Raw genomic sequence first — 17,398 nt, 5'->3', positions numbered from 1 at the left:
CAACGGCAGATTCGTCATTTTATGCTCTATAAGAAAATGGAGGTACAATTTAAAACAAACACATGGAATGTCTAACAAAGTTTTATGAAACCCTGTTGTAAATTGACTAGAGGTGGAAAATAAATTAATTGTTTATTTTAATTTGAGAAACAGTTTTCCCGTGAGGTGAATTGACGAACCTGCTGACGCGGATCTTGCGTTATCTCCTTTTGTTCGTTTTCAGTTCCTGATGTTGTTGACTGTGTGATGGTCTGAATTCGTACAGGATCCATTAATCTTACTCACATTTTCTTATCAGATTTTAATCAAACTCATCGGGTCTGAATTAAACTTATGTCCGTGTTTCCCGCACTCGGAGTAAAAGTGATATCTGCCGTGGAGTCCGGAGTAGTAAGTGTTCATCATAAAACACACTTTCAGCTGTTAGAGATTTGTGTGTGTGACATTATGTGTTGTTATTTACACGTGATCATATAAAAGCTCATATTTTGTATGAACATATTTGCATATTCACATTGTATAATTTTAATTGTAAAGTGGGACTGTGTTTGCTTATAAGCACGAATGATCAAAAGTACAATGGCAATTGCATGGTTTTTTAACATGTAACATTGGTAACGACAATCATTGACATACTTTGAAGTAACGTTAATAATATTTTGCTGTGGTGTGTACCAAAGTATCAGGGTATTGCTATCTGATATCTAAACCATCACAGTACTAAGGTTCCAGATGAATGTGAACATTTATATTCATGTTGATCACAGGGTTAATCAAATCTGTATTTAGTCGATGTTGATACACAATTGTTGGAATTTGTACATTAAACACAACCTTTTTTTAACTTCAATTCCAGAAATGACCAATGGCATGGTTGAAAAGCTAATAGTGGTGTAAGTTGTGGGTCCCTTTTTGACAGAGATGTAGTAACAGGTCTAAGAATAGATGAGACACTTCAACATCAGATTTATACTTGGGTTGTTACTATTCTTAAATACAAGGAAACATCTGTATGGAATATAGGGAAAGGAAGGTTATAGTTTTTATCTGGGCAGTACTGCATCACGTCAGTTAGTGCAATAACTGTTGTCTTTTCCTGTTTACATTTACATTTATTCATTTGGCAGACGCTTTTATCCAAAGCGACTTACAAGTATTTTTTTTACAGATGCACATTACTGCAGAGCAATCAGGGGTAAGGTGCCTTGCTCAAGGGCACTTCAGTCATGACCTGCTGACTATGAGATTTGAACCAGCAACCTTCTGATCACAAGCCCAACTCTCTAACCACCAGGCCACAGCTGTTTAGTAGCCATTTAACCCCTCTTCTTGTGGGCTGATCAGAAGGTTGCAGGTTCAAATCTCAGTGCCAGCAGGTCATGACTGAAGTGCCCTTGAGCAAGGCACCTTACCCCTGATTGCTCTGCAGTAATGTGCATCTGTAAAAAAAACACTACTTGTAAGTCGCTTTGGATAAAAGCGTGTGCCAAATGAATAAATGTAAATATAGGTATAATGTACAACTTTAATGTAATTAACCAGTATCTTAACAGTACATTTTTAGATTTTTTATTTTGTTTGTAGGTCTACTTAAATTACAGTTTTATTGTTGCAATACACACAATCTGCCACTCTTTCACAGAAAACAAGCGGATTACATATTTTAAAGGGAACCCAGTGTAAAGAAAGATGTATGGCCTAATACTTTGCGTTGTAATAGCCTTACACTACTAGCATTTGTCGTTGGAAACACATCAAATACTTTCAATTCTTTAAAAAAAACCTAAACGTAATACTAATTCAAACTAGAGTCGCTGCCATGTTCTTTTTTTTCAATCATGTAAACTGGTTGCACGCACAGCTAGGCAAATTTAACACAGACACACTAATCAATTCTTCGGTAAATATAAGGTTCTCTAGGATTATATGTATCTATAATTATTATAATGCTAAATAAGAAAGAAAGAAAATATATATGCTATTTTGTGTATTTTCATCCATTTGAATATTGTTGTCAGAAACAATACAAACATGCATATAAATAACCAAAATAATTTGTATCATGTATTGAATGTATTATATACACTATGTTTTAACCAGTATACAATGCATTTTATCCAGATTTTGTCCCTTTGATGTTGATTTATCAACATCAGTAGCCTAACGTTTTTGTCTTCTCTCCCTCGGTCATTAGCTGACGTGGGCTAATATTCACATGTGCTCTAAAACAGAATAAATAACCAAACCGCATGCATTTTATTATTGTTTATCAGTATATTCTCATAATGTATAAAGTGTACGATTATGGTGGATGCTGATATCTTAAATGTCTTAAAGGCGGTAGTTTAAAGCAATGATTTAATGCACGCTTACCCTTAAACAGTCGCTTATTGATACTGAATGCGTTCTTCTTTTATGGCAGGCAGGCTGTCTTGTGTCAAGAGGACATACCACCACCTACTGTCCCTGTGTGTTTATATATCTGATCTTACATTTTACATGTCATATTTTACTGTTATATATGGAAAACGTGCATGCTTTGCTGCTGAGAAAGAGAACAGGTTTAGATTGCAACCATTTGACATCACAGATTTTGATGCAAAAAAGGCGGCCTCCAAGTAAAAATATTTTCAAAGTTTATGAATACAGTGACAGTTAAACTGTTTTATTTATTTCACAATTATAAAGTCAATGCCATTGTTCATACATTAAACCAAACATCGCTCTATACCCAAGGATCCTTTTGACCGCATCGGATTATTTCTAAAGTTATAGCACAATTTGAATTTCATTCAGCGCTACTTTCTGGTTAAGAAACAATACATTTGCCAGATTCCATGCCATTCTGCATTATTCCGCATTGCATTCTGCGCAAATTCCATTTTATGCCTGGATTCTAAGATTTCGTCCGTGTTTTCTGCATTGCGGAAATCATAAGGCCCTGTGTTCCTTAATATTCAGCATGACTGCAAATGTGATATTGCTCATGTACAACAGTTCTGTAAATAAGACAGAAATTTATAGATATTAGTATCAACAAGGTATAAGTGACATTTCATACACAATATTTCCAGTTAATTCAGTGGTTCCAAAACTTTTTATGCCGCGCCCCCCTTCTCGCTGGATCCCCAACACCTACATATACCCTCATAAAGAAACTTTCAGGAAACGTCCCTTACCTGCTAATTAATATAATATTCATTGAATTGATTCACCCCCCCAGTTTTGGGACCACTGAGTTAATTTAAATTCAATATAGCAAACTTGTATAGTTATGCTATTGGCTTGTTATAGAATGAAAGGTTCATGTTTTTGACACTCTCTCGTAGATGTAAGCTGGACTTCTTCCTGACGCTACAGTATCCATTGACACAATGGGGCTGGACTTTGATGTCAAGACATTCTGCCACAACCTGCGGGCTACCAAACCCCCCTACGAGTGCCCAGTGGAAAGCTGCCGGAAAGTCTACAAAAGCTATAGTGGAATTGAATATCACCTTTACCACTACGATCACGACAATCCACCCCCTCCCCAGAGCACTCCTCAGAAGAAGCGTAAGGGCCGACCGCCTAGGGTATCTTTGGCAGGGTCAGGAGATGGCCCTGATTCTAGTACCGGTTCTGGGATTACGGGGCAGGGAACTACGCCAGGTAGCCCAGCCGAACGTTCCGAGCACTCCCATTCGCCTGTTAGAGAGACAATGACCTATGCTGAAGCTCAGCGGATGGTAGAACTGGAGATCCGTGGGCGAGTCCACCGCATCAGCATCTTTGAGAACCTGGATGTGCTTTCAGAGGAGGACAGTGGTGCTGAAGATCCACCATCTTCTGGCATTGGGGGCTCAGCTTCGTGTAATGGGGGTGGAGTCGATGTTGGCATTGGTAAGGACAGATTGGATTGTTCTGCAACCAATGGTGAGAAAGGGCCTCAAAAAACAGGAAAGCACAAAAGCAAAGAGAAGAAAAAAGACATCAGCTCACACCATCACTTGAACCCACCTGGACCAGCTGTGAAGTTGCCTGAAGTGGTCTTCCGAGAGCTGGATGAGGAAAGACCTGATGCGCCCCCTCGACCGACATCTTATTACAGGTAGAGTTCTGTCAACACTGCAGTCTAACAATAAAAAAAAACAGACTGTATTGACATTGTTAATATAATATGGGCAAAGCACGACTTAATTTTAAGTAGGCATCACTCGCTATTTGCATTTTAGGCTTTAGATCTAAGCACATACTTTAAGATATTTTATATGTTTTTTAGGGATGGAACGGTTCATGAAAATAAATCTGTACCGTTCAATTTACTTGTGACAGTTGCATGTATTGTCCTGTCATGCACAGAGCAACATGCTTTTTTTTTCACTGCACAGACAGAGGCGAATGTAAGTAGCATTGTTGCCATGTCTGCCTAAGATACGCGACTTTGGGCTTCTTTTTCTGTCCAGTCGCATTAAAAAATCCCGAAGAGGGTTGCGGGGCTTAAAAAAAATATGGTCGCTTGTTGTTTCAACCTCGTTGCTTTACATTCATTGTTTTTTTTTCGATGTATTGATTAACACTCTGCTCACATTTAGTTTTTTCGGACTTCATGCAGTGCTGCGTTGCTGCTTTGTACCAATCAGAATTGTAAAAAGTGCTAGACAAGTAAAGTTGACTTGCTGTGATGTTGAGGGCCATAGCATTTGGGGAGGGCTCACTTGTCTGTCTTGTCAAATGCGTTACTGTGTTAAGAAGAGCTCCACAGCACGCGTTTTATTGATTTTCAACGTGTGCAACAGTTTTATTCTATTCACTTGCATAAGACAGCGTTTCGAAATAACATTTTCACTTTATAACTTGCCTTATGCGGCCTCCAATTTTTGCAAAGTTTAGACTCTATCAACTGAATAGCATGCAAAGGTAAATTGCATACATAATATTTAAGCAAATAAATAGTAAACAGCGCTCGAAATAAACTGTTTTCCTTGGTAGCACAATATCTATGGGTACCAGTGGTGCTCCCAACTTCTAGAGTTAGAAGCACCCACCTTGAAATTAATACCATGGTCTGTCTGAATAGTTGAATACAAAATAGTAAACATTTTACCATTAAAACATGCATGTGATGTCTGCTGTGTTTTACGTAGTCACAATGGCTTCATGATTTCCTGAAATCATATTTTTTATTATAAAACAAAGGGTTAAATTAGATGATAATGTGACATCCTGATGTGAGAGGAAAGCAATCCTCTTTCCTCTACTGACCCTTATTTCTCATCATTGCATACAGAGAAACAGTTAAAACTAAAAACACATCCTTTTATATGCTTATATTGAGCAAGTATGAGGGGAACATTTTTGAAGATGTTTGCTCGTGAGTGTATGTTGTCTGCAGTTAAATCGTGGATAAATGCAAGAGTCCTAATCACCAAAACATAAGGTCAAATGCGAGAATAGCTTTTAAACGCAGTTTAATGTTTGAAATTATTTTTATCAAAGCTATTAACACGAAAATACACATCGTTTCAATAAACTTGATCGCTTACCAACCTTTAAAACACAGCTGTGTGCACCTGCCATGCTTGTTCTATGCTGCAGGGAAACACCACAAGTAAACAGACTAACTCCAAACTTTCACCCGGACATTGATGTGCCTGTTTTTCTCAACAAAAACATTGTAATAATATAAACAGGATGATCATATATCGACCTAAGTGTTTATTTATAAAAGCAATATTATGCTTTAGGATGAACAATCTGATATTTGAGACGTTTAAAACTATACAAACCATGGAGAAGTTCAGGGAACGTAATTTGTCTATTACTTGAGTTGAGACACCACTGGATCATGTCAAATCCATTCAAAGCAAGAACAAACGACATGCAAATTCTCTTTTAAAGTTTTATTTGAAGTTATCTATACATTTTGTTGTGAACAACATAATAACGTATTAACACAATCCCTTTCTTTTTCCTTTAAAGTCTAAAAGTAGTGAAATGTTTACTCTTTCATATAGCCTAGTATATATAACATATAAATATGGTCTTGAGATGCACCTTTTCTGTTGTTTCAAATGAATTCAGAGTACAAATTTGGTCTGGTGAGTTTAAACAGTCGTTTAGCATCAGTCAATAAAAAGCTTCTCTGCCTCTTTGCTGCTTAAGTAAGCAGAACCAAATCTGCTATCAACTGCATTAAAATATACACTATAGACAAGCAGCATTTTAAGAATATTTGAACACATTTACACACAATTACATCGCGGTTGTACTATTGCAACTCTCTCTACTATGGCATATCGAAACACTCTGTTGCTCGGTCTTCAACTAGTACAGAATGCTGCTGCTAAGTTCCTCAAACGAAAACGTAAATTTGATCATGTTTCACCGATCTTAAAATCACTGCATTGGCTACCTGTGCATTTTAGAATCAAGTTTAAAATTCTTCTCTTTGTTTTTAAGTCAGTACATAATCTGGCACCGAGCTATCTGTCCGATCTTCTCTGTCCACACAATTCCTCACGAAACCTGAGGTCTGGTGATCAGAGACTTCTGTCTGTCCCCAGATCACCGCTCAAGAAATTAGCAGAATTAACATGTAAAGTCTACAGATTCCGTATGTACTTGCTTATGAGGTAAAATAACTTGGAAAAAACCTTAATGTGAGCAAAACGTATTAGGGGAAGATGTACATACAACAGGATAACTAAAAGTAGTTTCAAGTTCATGTTATCTGGCTCTTAAAAAACTATTTGGCAACTGGTTTTCCCCCTGTAAGAGCCAATGTCTCCGTGATTATTATTTTTTTGTCTGGAGCCCAGATTTAAATAAACTGTTAATTAATCGATTACCTGTTGACATTAATACTGCAATATTCCTCTCCAGTGGCATATAGGCATGAGGGTGTGCAAATGCTATGCAAAACGCCAGCTGCCTCATCTGAATATAAAGGTTTCCACATTTAAATAAAAGCCTAGTTGCACTGGTAAAATGAATTTTGTGATTGATAATATAATCATATATAGAATTATGTATTTTATATACAACGTGTCACCGCCTCAGATGTGCAATCTGGCAATTGCATATGAGCAAATTCATATCATTGCAGGCATCTGCGATAAAATAGGTTGATTTGTTTCCGAATGTGCATAGGACACTGCGCATGGACACTAGGAATGGGCATTTTTTTAATAATTTCATATTTGAAAATTTGAGCTTAAGTTAATAATGACATAATTTGTTACGTTTTTATTTTGTCACAATTTCACATCAAGATTATAATTAAATATTCATAACACACTAATATTATATCCTGTTTATATAATGTTGAAAAGATTAGCAACGTTGGAATTCTTTCTTTTCTAAAAACTGCATTTAATCCTTCCCGAAGTGAAATCATACTAAAAACAAACATACAAAACAAAACGATTAACAAGCCGACAGTGTGGAAAAGCGCTACTCTAATTCCCGGAAACAAAACTCAGATCTGACAAGAATATCTGGCTTTATTGTTTATAATGTTGAATATAAATAAAGTAAACAGGTTTGATACCTCCATGCTGTCTGTTAATTGATCCTAAAAACACAGACGGAGCCATTGTAGTGCCTGGTGTCCTGTTTATACAAGACCGTCATCTGAGGAAGAATTAGCCTACTAATATTGCTGATCACCACCGCGTATAAATATTGTTTTCTTTGTCATTTTATGGTCAGTGTCTGTCTTTTACAGCTTTGTATTGCATTTGCAGCAATAAATAAAATCAACTAAGGTAGCCTAACTAAGGAATTACAGTGCGCTTTAAAACACAAACAAAAAAACATCTGTGCAAATGTATTTACAGGTGAAGGCCCTATTTGAAGTTCTTTGGAGGAAAATACAGGCTTAATGTATTGAAAAGGGTACCAGTCATATGCTAACTTATTAACATTAGTTGCAGTTAAATTGACATTTTAATGTTTCAAGTTGTTGAAATACAGCCTAATATATTTCTAACGAAGGGACGGCCGCTCCAAACAAGTTATGGACAACACTACTTATTAACAAAAGCTCTACTCCACCTTGAGCTGTCATTCATCGCACCTCACGGCTGCAGCTCGCTCTGACAGATGTGAGCCCCACAAACTCTAGAGTCCATTGCCGAAATTAACTTTAACTGCTTTAATTTCAGCAAGTATTTGTGTATTTTAATCCCAGTTTCTTTGTTTATCCTATTGAAAGCAGCCATTTTGCTGAGTATTTTGCCACTCAAGGGGGCGTGTCCCAACGTGTTCACATGGAAAGTGACGTCAACGCATACCCTCTATTCGTGAGATTAGATTGTTGACAGCTTCCACACTTAAAATTATCAAAAGATATATTTCTCAAGCATGTGTGTTGGTTGCTGAATAAACAAAAGCTTGCTTCGAGGAGCTCCTGATGATATATCGCCGTATCAATATATTGAACACAGCCCTAACATCTAGCTTGACTAAGAACATGAATGAAGCAGGCAATTTAACAGCTTGAATAATCTCAATGAAATCTATCATATCCCTAAAGAAAGAAGGCAAAGAACACACTAGAGGTTATATATATATATACAAAAATTGACAAAATTTGTCAGGAGCAATAATCCTAATTAATAATCTTGTCAGAAGTAAAAGCACAAATTTGATGCTAGTTAACATTAATGTAATGAGGGGTACTCTCTTAAATGAAATACTCACTTTCATCATCTATTTTGTTTTTTTATGGTTCATTGACTGGGATACTGTTTAATTCTCAGGTACATTGATAAGTCAGCAGAGGAGCTGGATGAGGACGTGGAGTATGACATAGATGAGGAAGACTACATCTGGCTGGACTTTATGAATAAAAAGCGTGAAAGCGATGGGGTTGCTCCAATCACTCAGGAGGTTTTTGAGTATCTCATGGATCGACTGGAGAAGGAATCTTACTTTGAGAGTCACAACAAGGTCAGTGAGACAGGGCTATACGGTAACTTATTTTTTTAGCAGCTCATTTTAAGCATGAAATTTTGGAGCACAGTCAAAAATTTCGGAGCTCGTTTTTGTTTTAACAGAAACATTAGTGAAAAGCATGATGAACTAAGCTTATTTGTTATGATTGATTATATCAAGGGTCAAGGGATGTTTGTATCGCCTCTTTGCCCCGCCTCTCTTTAACCCGTCGATTTTTTTACAAAGCTCGTCACTATGATAACGCCAGTTAACCAGTGTGCAGTGGAAGACGGAAATGTAACATCGTGCTTGAACACTTTTATTCTATGGTGAATACATTTGCAGTTCATCCGTGGGTCACATGCATTCCGAACAGTAGGGTACGGTCTAAACAACTTTATATATAAAACCGCCGTCAAAATCTGCTATTTATCACAGTGGGCATCCATATGTCCTTCAGGTCCGTCTATTGGCTCCTCCGCTGCATTTTTTTGACGACGGCACTCGGGGTTCCCAAACTGCAAAATTCACAGCGGTACCTTACACTAAAAAAACGGTTTATTTGACTAAAATTACTCCTGTTTATTGCTTTACACGTTTCTTGTGGAATAATAAAAATAAGAAGAACAATTAGTGATGCACCGAAATTTCGGCTGCTGTTTCTCTTATGATCAATTACTATAACCATGTTGTGATTTGAAAAACTTTCATTTGGGAAACCTGGATTAAGAGCTTTTGATATTTGGTTTATGTCAAGCCCAAAGATACATGATACTAACTTAAATTCCTCTCTGCCTCTTGCTTCTAAAGGGTGATCCCAGCTCTCTGGTGGATGAGGATGCTGTTTGCTGTATCTGTAATGACGGCGAGTGTCAGAACAGTAATGTCATCCTGTTCTGTGACATGTGCAACCTGGCTGTGCATCAGGAGTGTTACGGTGTTCCCTACATTCCAGAGGGCCAATGGCTGTGTCGGCGCTGCCTGCAGTCACCATCCAGAGCTGTGGACTGTGCGCTCTGCCCCAACAAAGGTGGTGCTTTTAAACAGACGGATGATGCCCGCTGGGCACATGTAGTATGTGCCCTCTGGATCCCGGAGGTGAGCTTGCTTTAAGAATGTGTTCAATCAGTTACAAGGCTTACAGGTAGAGCAAAGAGTGAATGTTAATGGGTTTGAGCTTGGATCTTGTTTCTTAGGCTGTGATGTATCTTGTGATCCGTTAAAGCAACAAGCAATAAATACATTTTGATTTACACTTTTGTCATGAAACTTCCTCATAATAGCTCAATTTTATTAGGTTTGATTGCAATGCCCACAGAACAACCAGATGGATTGATGAGACAAAAAACTACCTTTGAAAGCAACATTTATTCTTTGAAAACAAAACCAAAGTTCAAAGATCAAAACTAATGTAAACACCAATGTCCACTTTGGAGCCCTCTCTTTCACATCCATTAACTAGCAACATGGGTAACCCAAACAATATGTGAACAAAGACAAAAATATTTATAATTCTTTTCAGTGATAACTAATGCATTTTTCAATTTGAAAAATGTAAGTTTATTTTCAGGTGTTAAGATCATTTAAAAAGATTATCTGTTTTTTGCATTCTTAGACATCAACGCAAAGGAGTGGTGGAAATTGAACTAGGGGGACCTTGGGCGCTTTCTCACCTTTAGTTCGGTTCATTTGGTCCGGACCAATAATTCCTTTTCAAACCACACTGATTGCTTTGGTGCTAACCAGTTGAAACGAACCAAAATGCAGTCATGTGACAACTTCCAAATCACTCGTTGGCGAGAACGTATTTTCTAAAGTGCTTTTTCGAACGAAATAATCTTTCTAACACGTGTTTCAGATGTGGTAACGTTAGCCCGGTCAATTGTGCTAGCATCTTTCGCATCATTGTTAGCGGCGATGGCGATCTCAATTAACATCCACCTGATCTACATCCAGTTTTGTCCCAAGTATATTATTGAGGCTATCTTACCAGGGGAACTTGTACATCCCGCACATGGATGTACAGTTTGCGGGGTTTCTGTACCTTAACCCCGCACTGTTCCACAGATCTCAAGATGTTTTTGTGAGTTTTCGAAAGTTGGGATGTAATATGGTAATATGGTAACTCTTAGCTATTTAAGAAGTCATTCAAATTAAATACTCAATGTAAGAGCTGTTTATTGTACTGCATGGTCAAACGCGTAAAGAGAATTGTCCTGCAGATGCTATCCGCACGTCAGTAAGTAACTGGCAAAAAGATGACAAGACGTCATCTTTAGAAACACAATAAAATGATTGATTGTTAAACTCAATCCTAAAGTTAGATTTGTCTACCATTAATATACATTATTGGAGGTTTTATGTGATGTGTAGCATATTTCCATTAATTGTAAAAGGTTTGAAATTAAAAAAGGCAGATCAAGCACAGACCGTGTACTGGACTGTAGGCTACAGCCTTATATTTTTGTTATTAAAGTTTTCTGTAACTGGCGAAGTGATATGGAACACAGTCAAATGTATTGTACTGTATGTGTTTAAAGAACAGAAATGACTGGACCGTTTTAGATGCACATTTACACGTTCAAAGAGCGGTTATAATAATTGTGTGTTTATTTGTGGTTGTTGTATGCCACAAACAAATAAAGGCCAATAAATAAATACCTTCTATAGATCTAGCTATATCGAATTTAAACTGCATGTTTCTATTAATTCTAATAATTAAACAGACAAATTGATGGAATGCCATTTGATTTATGTGCGTAGTGTTCTGAAGAACAATAAATAGGCATGGGGTACAAGGTGAGTAAAAAAGACAACATTTATATTTCTTAGATGAACTACACCCCTCCCAAAAATGTAAGGTCTGTAGTTTGAATAATTCTTTCTTATGATTCCTATTCATAGCTGTGGTCATGGCAAGTAAGAAAAAAACGTAACATTAACACATTGTTTTGTCATGTTGTGCCTCATAACCTGTTCCTTCCTACTTTGCAGGTGTGTTTTGCTAATACGGTCTTCCTTGAGCCTATAGACAGCATTGAGCACATCCCCCCGGCCCGTTGGAAGCTTACCTGTTACATCTGTAAACAGCGTGGCTCCGGTGCATGCATCCAGTGTCACAAAGCTAACTGCTACACCGCCTTCCATGTCACCTGTGCTCAGCAGGCCGGCCTCTACATGAAAATGGAGCCAGTGCGGGAAACAGGTGCTAACGGAACTTCCTTTAGTGTACGCAAGACTGCCTACTGCGACATCCACACCCCACCAGGATCTGCCCGTCCACTGGGAGGGGTGGGAGGCGCAGGAGGCGCTAGTATCGGCTCCTCACAGAGTGAGGGGGAAGCGGAGGATGAGGATGACATGGCAGGTGGTGATGAGGAAGGAAAGGGGTGCAGCTCAGAGCGGGCAAAGAGGGCGAAAGCTAAATCACGGATAAAGATGAAAAGGGCAAGGAAGATACTGGCTGAGAGAAGAGCAGCCGCACCTGTAGTGTCGGTGCCATGCATACCACCACACAAGTATGTAAAACCCTTTTTTAAATAATTTGTCTAATCTGGTATACTTTATATGTGGGTTTATATATATATATATATATATATACATACAGTATGTATACACTCCTGAAAAAAATTGCTGTAAGTACTGCTTCAAAATGCCAAAACTGGAGCAAGAGTAAAAAAACAGAGAGTAGTCAATTTATTGAAAACTTAATTTAATCTCAAACAAGCTGTTCATAAGCTTATCAAACGTTTAAGACCATAGCCCAAAAAACAACAGAACTAAAAGTCTATTTGGGTTTAAATTAAGTTTTCTCTCTTTCTCCTGTTTCTTGTATTGGCATTTTAAAGCAGTACTTATAACCTGGTTACGATCCACCAGCAAGAAAGATTTTAAGATTTTGTTCAGGAGTGAGATTCCTAGAATCATCAGTCATTCCTATAATCTACACATTTTGTAATACAGTAATTCTGAGTATTGTTTCTAAACACATTTAGACATTTATTTTTGAAACACATTACAAAGAGTCTGAAGAATGTTATACTGAATTGTGGAGTTAATATTAATAATACGTACAATTTATATAGCGCCTTTCCCAAGCTCAAGGACACGTCACAATGACTCTGGCAATAGACATTTAGACAATCATACAGACATAATTACTAGGGATGATTCACGATTTTTGAATATTCGATTCTTTGATTTAATTATAGAACATTGAATAGTGTGTGCAGTTGTCGTCAAAAAATAAAGAACAACAAAAACAGTTTTCTGTGTTGATGCGGTGGTGACACGTTCATGTAACCAGAGGGTGGCGCTGCTAATAACTCAACTTAAAATTGTCAACAGTCACTCGAAGAAGTCTCACACTATCTAACATTAAGTAGGCTATGCACACTATGGACTTGCGTGGCAAGTTAATGCTTCACACAGAACTCATTTTTGAGTTGTCATATTTGAGATGTCAAATATGAGTTCTGTGTGGGCTCCTATATAAAATTAATAATAAATTAAGTGCAGTGCAAACTCAAAACTATAGATTGCATATAATAGGTCAATAGCATTAATTTGAGGGTGAAGCATCCACCGGTCAGCGACAGTCGGCTGGTTTCATGGTCAGATCAACCAAGTTGAATGCTAGACGGGCAGAGAAAACAATGGCCCTCATCACTAAGGTGATCGCTTGACGTATGCTTCTGATCAGCTGATACTGTAAGTGCCATCATTCATGCTGTTCGTAATATGGTCAGTCATTTGGTTGTTTATTATATTTATATGTTTCAGCAAGTTATCCTAAAATTACAAACACATTCGCATTATCAGTGCTAACATCCAAGTACAACCATGACAGATTAACAAGAAAACACATGACCGGAAGTATTGGTTAAACAGGTTTTGAGATTAGATTTAATGCATTGTGGAAATTTTCCTAAGAGATATGTGCAGTGAGTTCCAAAGTTAAGGAGCCATTACAAAGAAAGATGTGCATCCCAGAGATGACAGGTGAAATCCAGGTACACATAGCAGTTTACCTTCAGAAGATCAAAGTGATCTGGAGGAAATATAATGAGGGAGTAGGTCGGTGAGATAAATAGGAGCAAGACCATATGGTACTGTTCTCGTTGCGTATAAATTAGCAATTTAACAGCCAGCCAAACTCCATCCTCAAAGTACAGATGAGTCAGGATTCATCTTAGTTTTTATTTTATTTTAAATACGATGCCAGGTACATTATGAATGAGGAGTAAAACTGTAATTCAGTAAATTAACAATAATCAAACATTTTAAAACTTCTGACAATATTTTTAGTTCTAAAACTGAGAAAATGCTTCAAATTAAATTCATGTAATCAAATTACTCACTCTGGATCGTCATATGACATAAAATAGCAAGAAATACAGGTTTAACACTAAGAGCCATTTCAAAGATAGGCTAAGCTAACAGCTAATGATCACCAATAATGTTGGATAAAAGCCTAACACTTAAATAATACGCAAACATGCATCATCAAAGATTATTATATAATCATAAAGTAAATTTACAGACGATGCTTTACCTTGAAAGATTGAGGGCAAAAGCTGACTGGATGACAACTGAACTCACACTTATTTATATGTAATTTATTTAACTGCCACTAGGTGGCACCTAGCTAAACCAAACTGACTCGCATCCAAAGGCTGATAGTAAAGCAGCAAACATTGATGGCATGGAGGATATCACTGATCACGATTACGAAGATGGAGGAATAATTCACGACCTGAACAACAAAGAAGAATTTCCTCCACTTCCCATAACACCCAGTAAACCTCCATTAGCCAAAAAAACGTTTTCACAAACATGTTCGGACAACTTGAAGTCTGACGAGATCGTTGCTAAACTGGCTAATCTCATTAACACCAGAAGCGATGCTCTAGAAGAGATGGTCAAAGCGACACGCACAGAAATCAAGGATTCAAAATATATTGAAAGACGTGTGGAGAAGAATGAACAATCTACCCTGATTTACATGAGTCGTGTGACCGATCTGGAGCGTTACGGTTAGGAGATGGAACATACAATTACACGGCATCCCAGAAGCAACGAAAGAGAATATTCGCGAGGAAGTGATTCGCATCTGTCAAGAAGTTTTACCACAAGATAGAGATCAGTTGCCAGCGGCGATAGATAACGTGCACCACGTGGATTCCAAGCGTCCGAACGAGCCGAGGCCACGAGCTGTCATCATTCGCTTCGTTGTAAGAAGATACAGGGAAGAAGTGTGGAAAGCTGGAAAAAACAACCCATTCCTTCGTAATCATGGTTTGCGCTTCACTGAAGACTTAACGAAGGAGGATAGGGAATCAAGGCAGAAACTGTGGCCATTGATTAAAAAGGCAAGAGAGGAGGGCAAATCGGCATACTTCGTTGGAGATCGAGGTTTTGTTGATGGCATGGAAATAACAAAAGCAATAGACAAACGTTATAGTACAATCCGTCTGAGACGCAAGGTTTGTTGTTCTGAGATTCAGAAAAGTGGTAGGCAAAAAAAAAACATTCCTGTGTTGTTGATTAGGTTACCTGTTATGCATTTAATTCGAAAGTGAAGAAATTTCCTAATGGAAGGCTAAAGGTCAATTATCCTAGTTTAATTGTTTTAATGGGTGCTGATCTTGATTTTCATTTCCTTATATTCTTCTAAAGATTACCTTTTATTATATTTTGTATTTTCAACTTGTTCTGTTAAACCTGTTGGATTTATCTCTTATATCTTTCAACACTAGGGGGCTGCGTAATAATATTAAAAGAAAATCATTATTTCTATTTGCTAGACAATACAGAGGTGATTTCTGTTATATACAAGAAGCTCATTCGGTTAATGATGATGTTAAATTTTGGAATAGTCAATGGGGGTCTTCAATATGGTTTTCCCATGGTTCTGAACATTCAGCAGGGGCAATAACACTTAAGAAGAGATTTAACGGTGAAGTTGTGCAATCGTTTTGTGATCCAAAAGGTCACTTTGTTTGTTTCCTACTTAATTGTAATGATGTGTGTATAATTACAGCAAATATTTATGGGTACAATAGGAAGTCAGAAAATGACAATCTTTTAGGGATCATATAGAATACATTTAAAAACTGGTTAGACAAATTATCCAAATGCTAATATTATTCATTAATGGCCAAAAGTAAAAGATCTGAAGAAACTAAAATAATAACGAGAATAACAATTTTGTCTCAGAAACACCCAGATTCTCTTCTAGAGGACGAAAAATTAGAAATGGTCGACATGACGTGTATAAGAAAAAAGTAGAGGGTGCCTTTATTCGTTCTAAAAGAAAATGGCTTGAGGAAGGGGAACAAAACTCACATTATTTTTTCAATTTAGAAAGTCGGAACTGTTGCCAGTAAATTACTGTAATTGAGATTTACAGTTCCATAACTGTATTTCACTTTTACAGTAATTAAACACTACTGTAACGATATAATACAGTCCAGGTACTGTAAAAACCTGGATTAACAGTGCACTACTGTAATCCTATTCAATGGTTTATATTTTGGGAAATATAAATTAGGTTTTATAATATTTATTTAAAATTTACTTTTATCCAACACATACACAATAATAACTCCCAATACAATATTGAAAAACTGTTCTTTATTTAAATTAATTTAAACATTACAAATGCTTAAAACACAAAAATACATTTAAAACAATTAATGTTATTTGCAGCAATGCATGAACCCTTCTGTCATTCAAACCATTGTATCAAATGTAAAGTAAAATATTGTGAACATTTTACTTGGACTTCATACAGAACGGATTTAAAATGGAATTCACAATTAAATATGAAATCTAAAGAAAATTCATTATTTTAAAGAATTGTATCTGGAATTCAATTCAATTTTATTTATATAGCGCTTTTCACAATTTGCATTGTTCCAAAGCAGCTTTACAGGGGAAAATAAGAAAAAAAGGTCAAACACAGTACATGAATAGTTTAACTTGTTATATAAACACCTAGTAAATAATATCTAATGTCAGCAGTCTCCCGGTGGTTTATTTAGCATATTTTGCATTAAGTGAATAAAACAGAACTGATTTTAAATGGAATTCACCATTAACTGCATCAAACAGCACTTTACAGCATCAAATGTGAAGAGAATTCATATAAAATAAATAAAATAATTGGGAAATCCTGTAGAATAGCATAAAAAACCCATAGTACAGGATACATTCGATCCCTAACGAAATCCTGTAGGTTTCGTTTGGATTCCTGGTCCTATAAGAGTCCTACAGGAATATTATCACCAAAATCCTTTGGTATTCCTGTAGGGCATCGAAATAAATTAATTGCACTCCAAAAAAACTGTTAGTACACAATACAGTTCACTATCGCAATAACATTCTCCAATATTATTTTTACAGATATAGTTTTTTTTGTACTTAGAAATCCCAGATAAACTGGAAACTATCTGTATACTGTACATATCCTATTGAG

General features: G+C 36.8%; 1 protein-coding gene across 2 annotated transcripts in view; it reads left to right on the top strand.

Annotated features, from left to right (window-relative positions):
* Positions 1-221: 221 nt before the first annotated feature.
* brpf1 (bromodomain and PHD finger containing, 1) overlaps positions 222-17,398 on the top strand; it is a 37,426-nt gene continuing 20,249 nt past the window's right edge. For both annotated transcript variants that reach the window (XM_079467238.1, XM_079467237.1), the window contains exons 1-5: positions 222-390; positions 3,330-4,090; positions 8,745-8,934; positions 9,730-10,017; positions 11,914-12,437. In XM_079467238.1, coding sequence (XP_079323364.1) covers positions 3,375-4,090; positions 8,745-8,934; positions 9,730-10,017; positions 11,914-12,437 — 1,718 coding nt within the window. In that variant the 5' untranslated portion in view covers positions 222-390; positions 3,330-3,374. The remainder of the gene's footprint in view (positions 391-3,329; positions 4,091-8,744; positions 8,935-9,729; positions 10,018-11,913; positions 12,438-17,398) is intronic.

Source organism: Barbatula barbatula (genome assembly GCF_947034865.1).
Source record: "Barbatula barbatula genome assembly, chromosome: 11".
NCBI lineage: Eukaryota > Metazoa > Chordata > Actinopteri > Cypriniformes > Nemacheilidae > Barbatula > Barbatula barbatula.
This window is presented reverse-complemented; position numbering and strand designations above follow the sequence as displayed.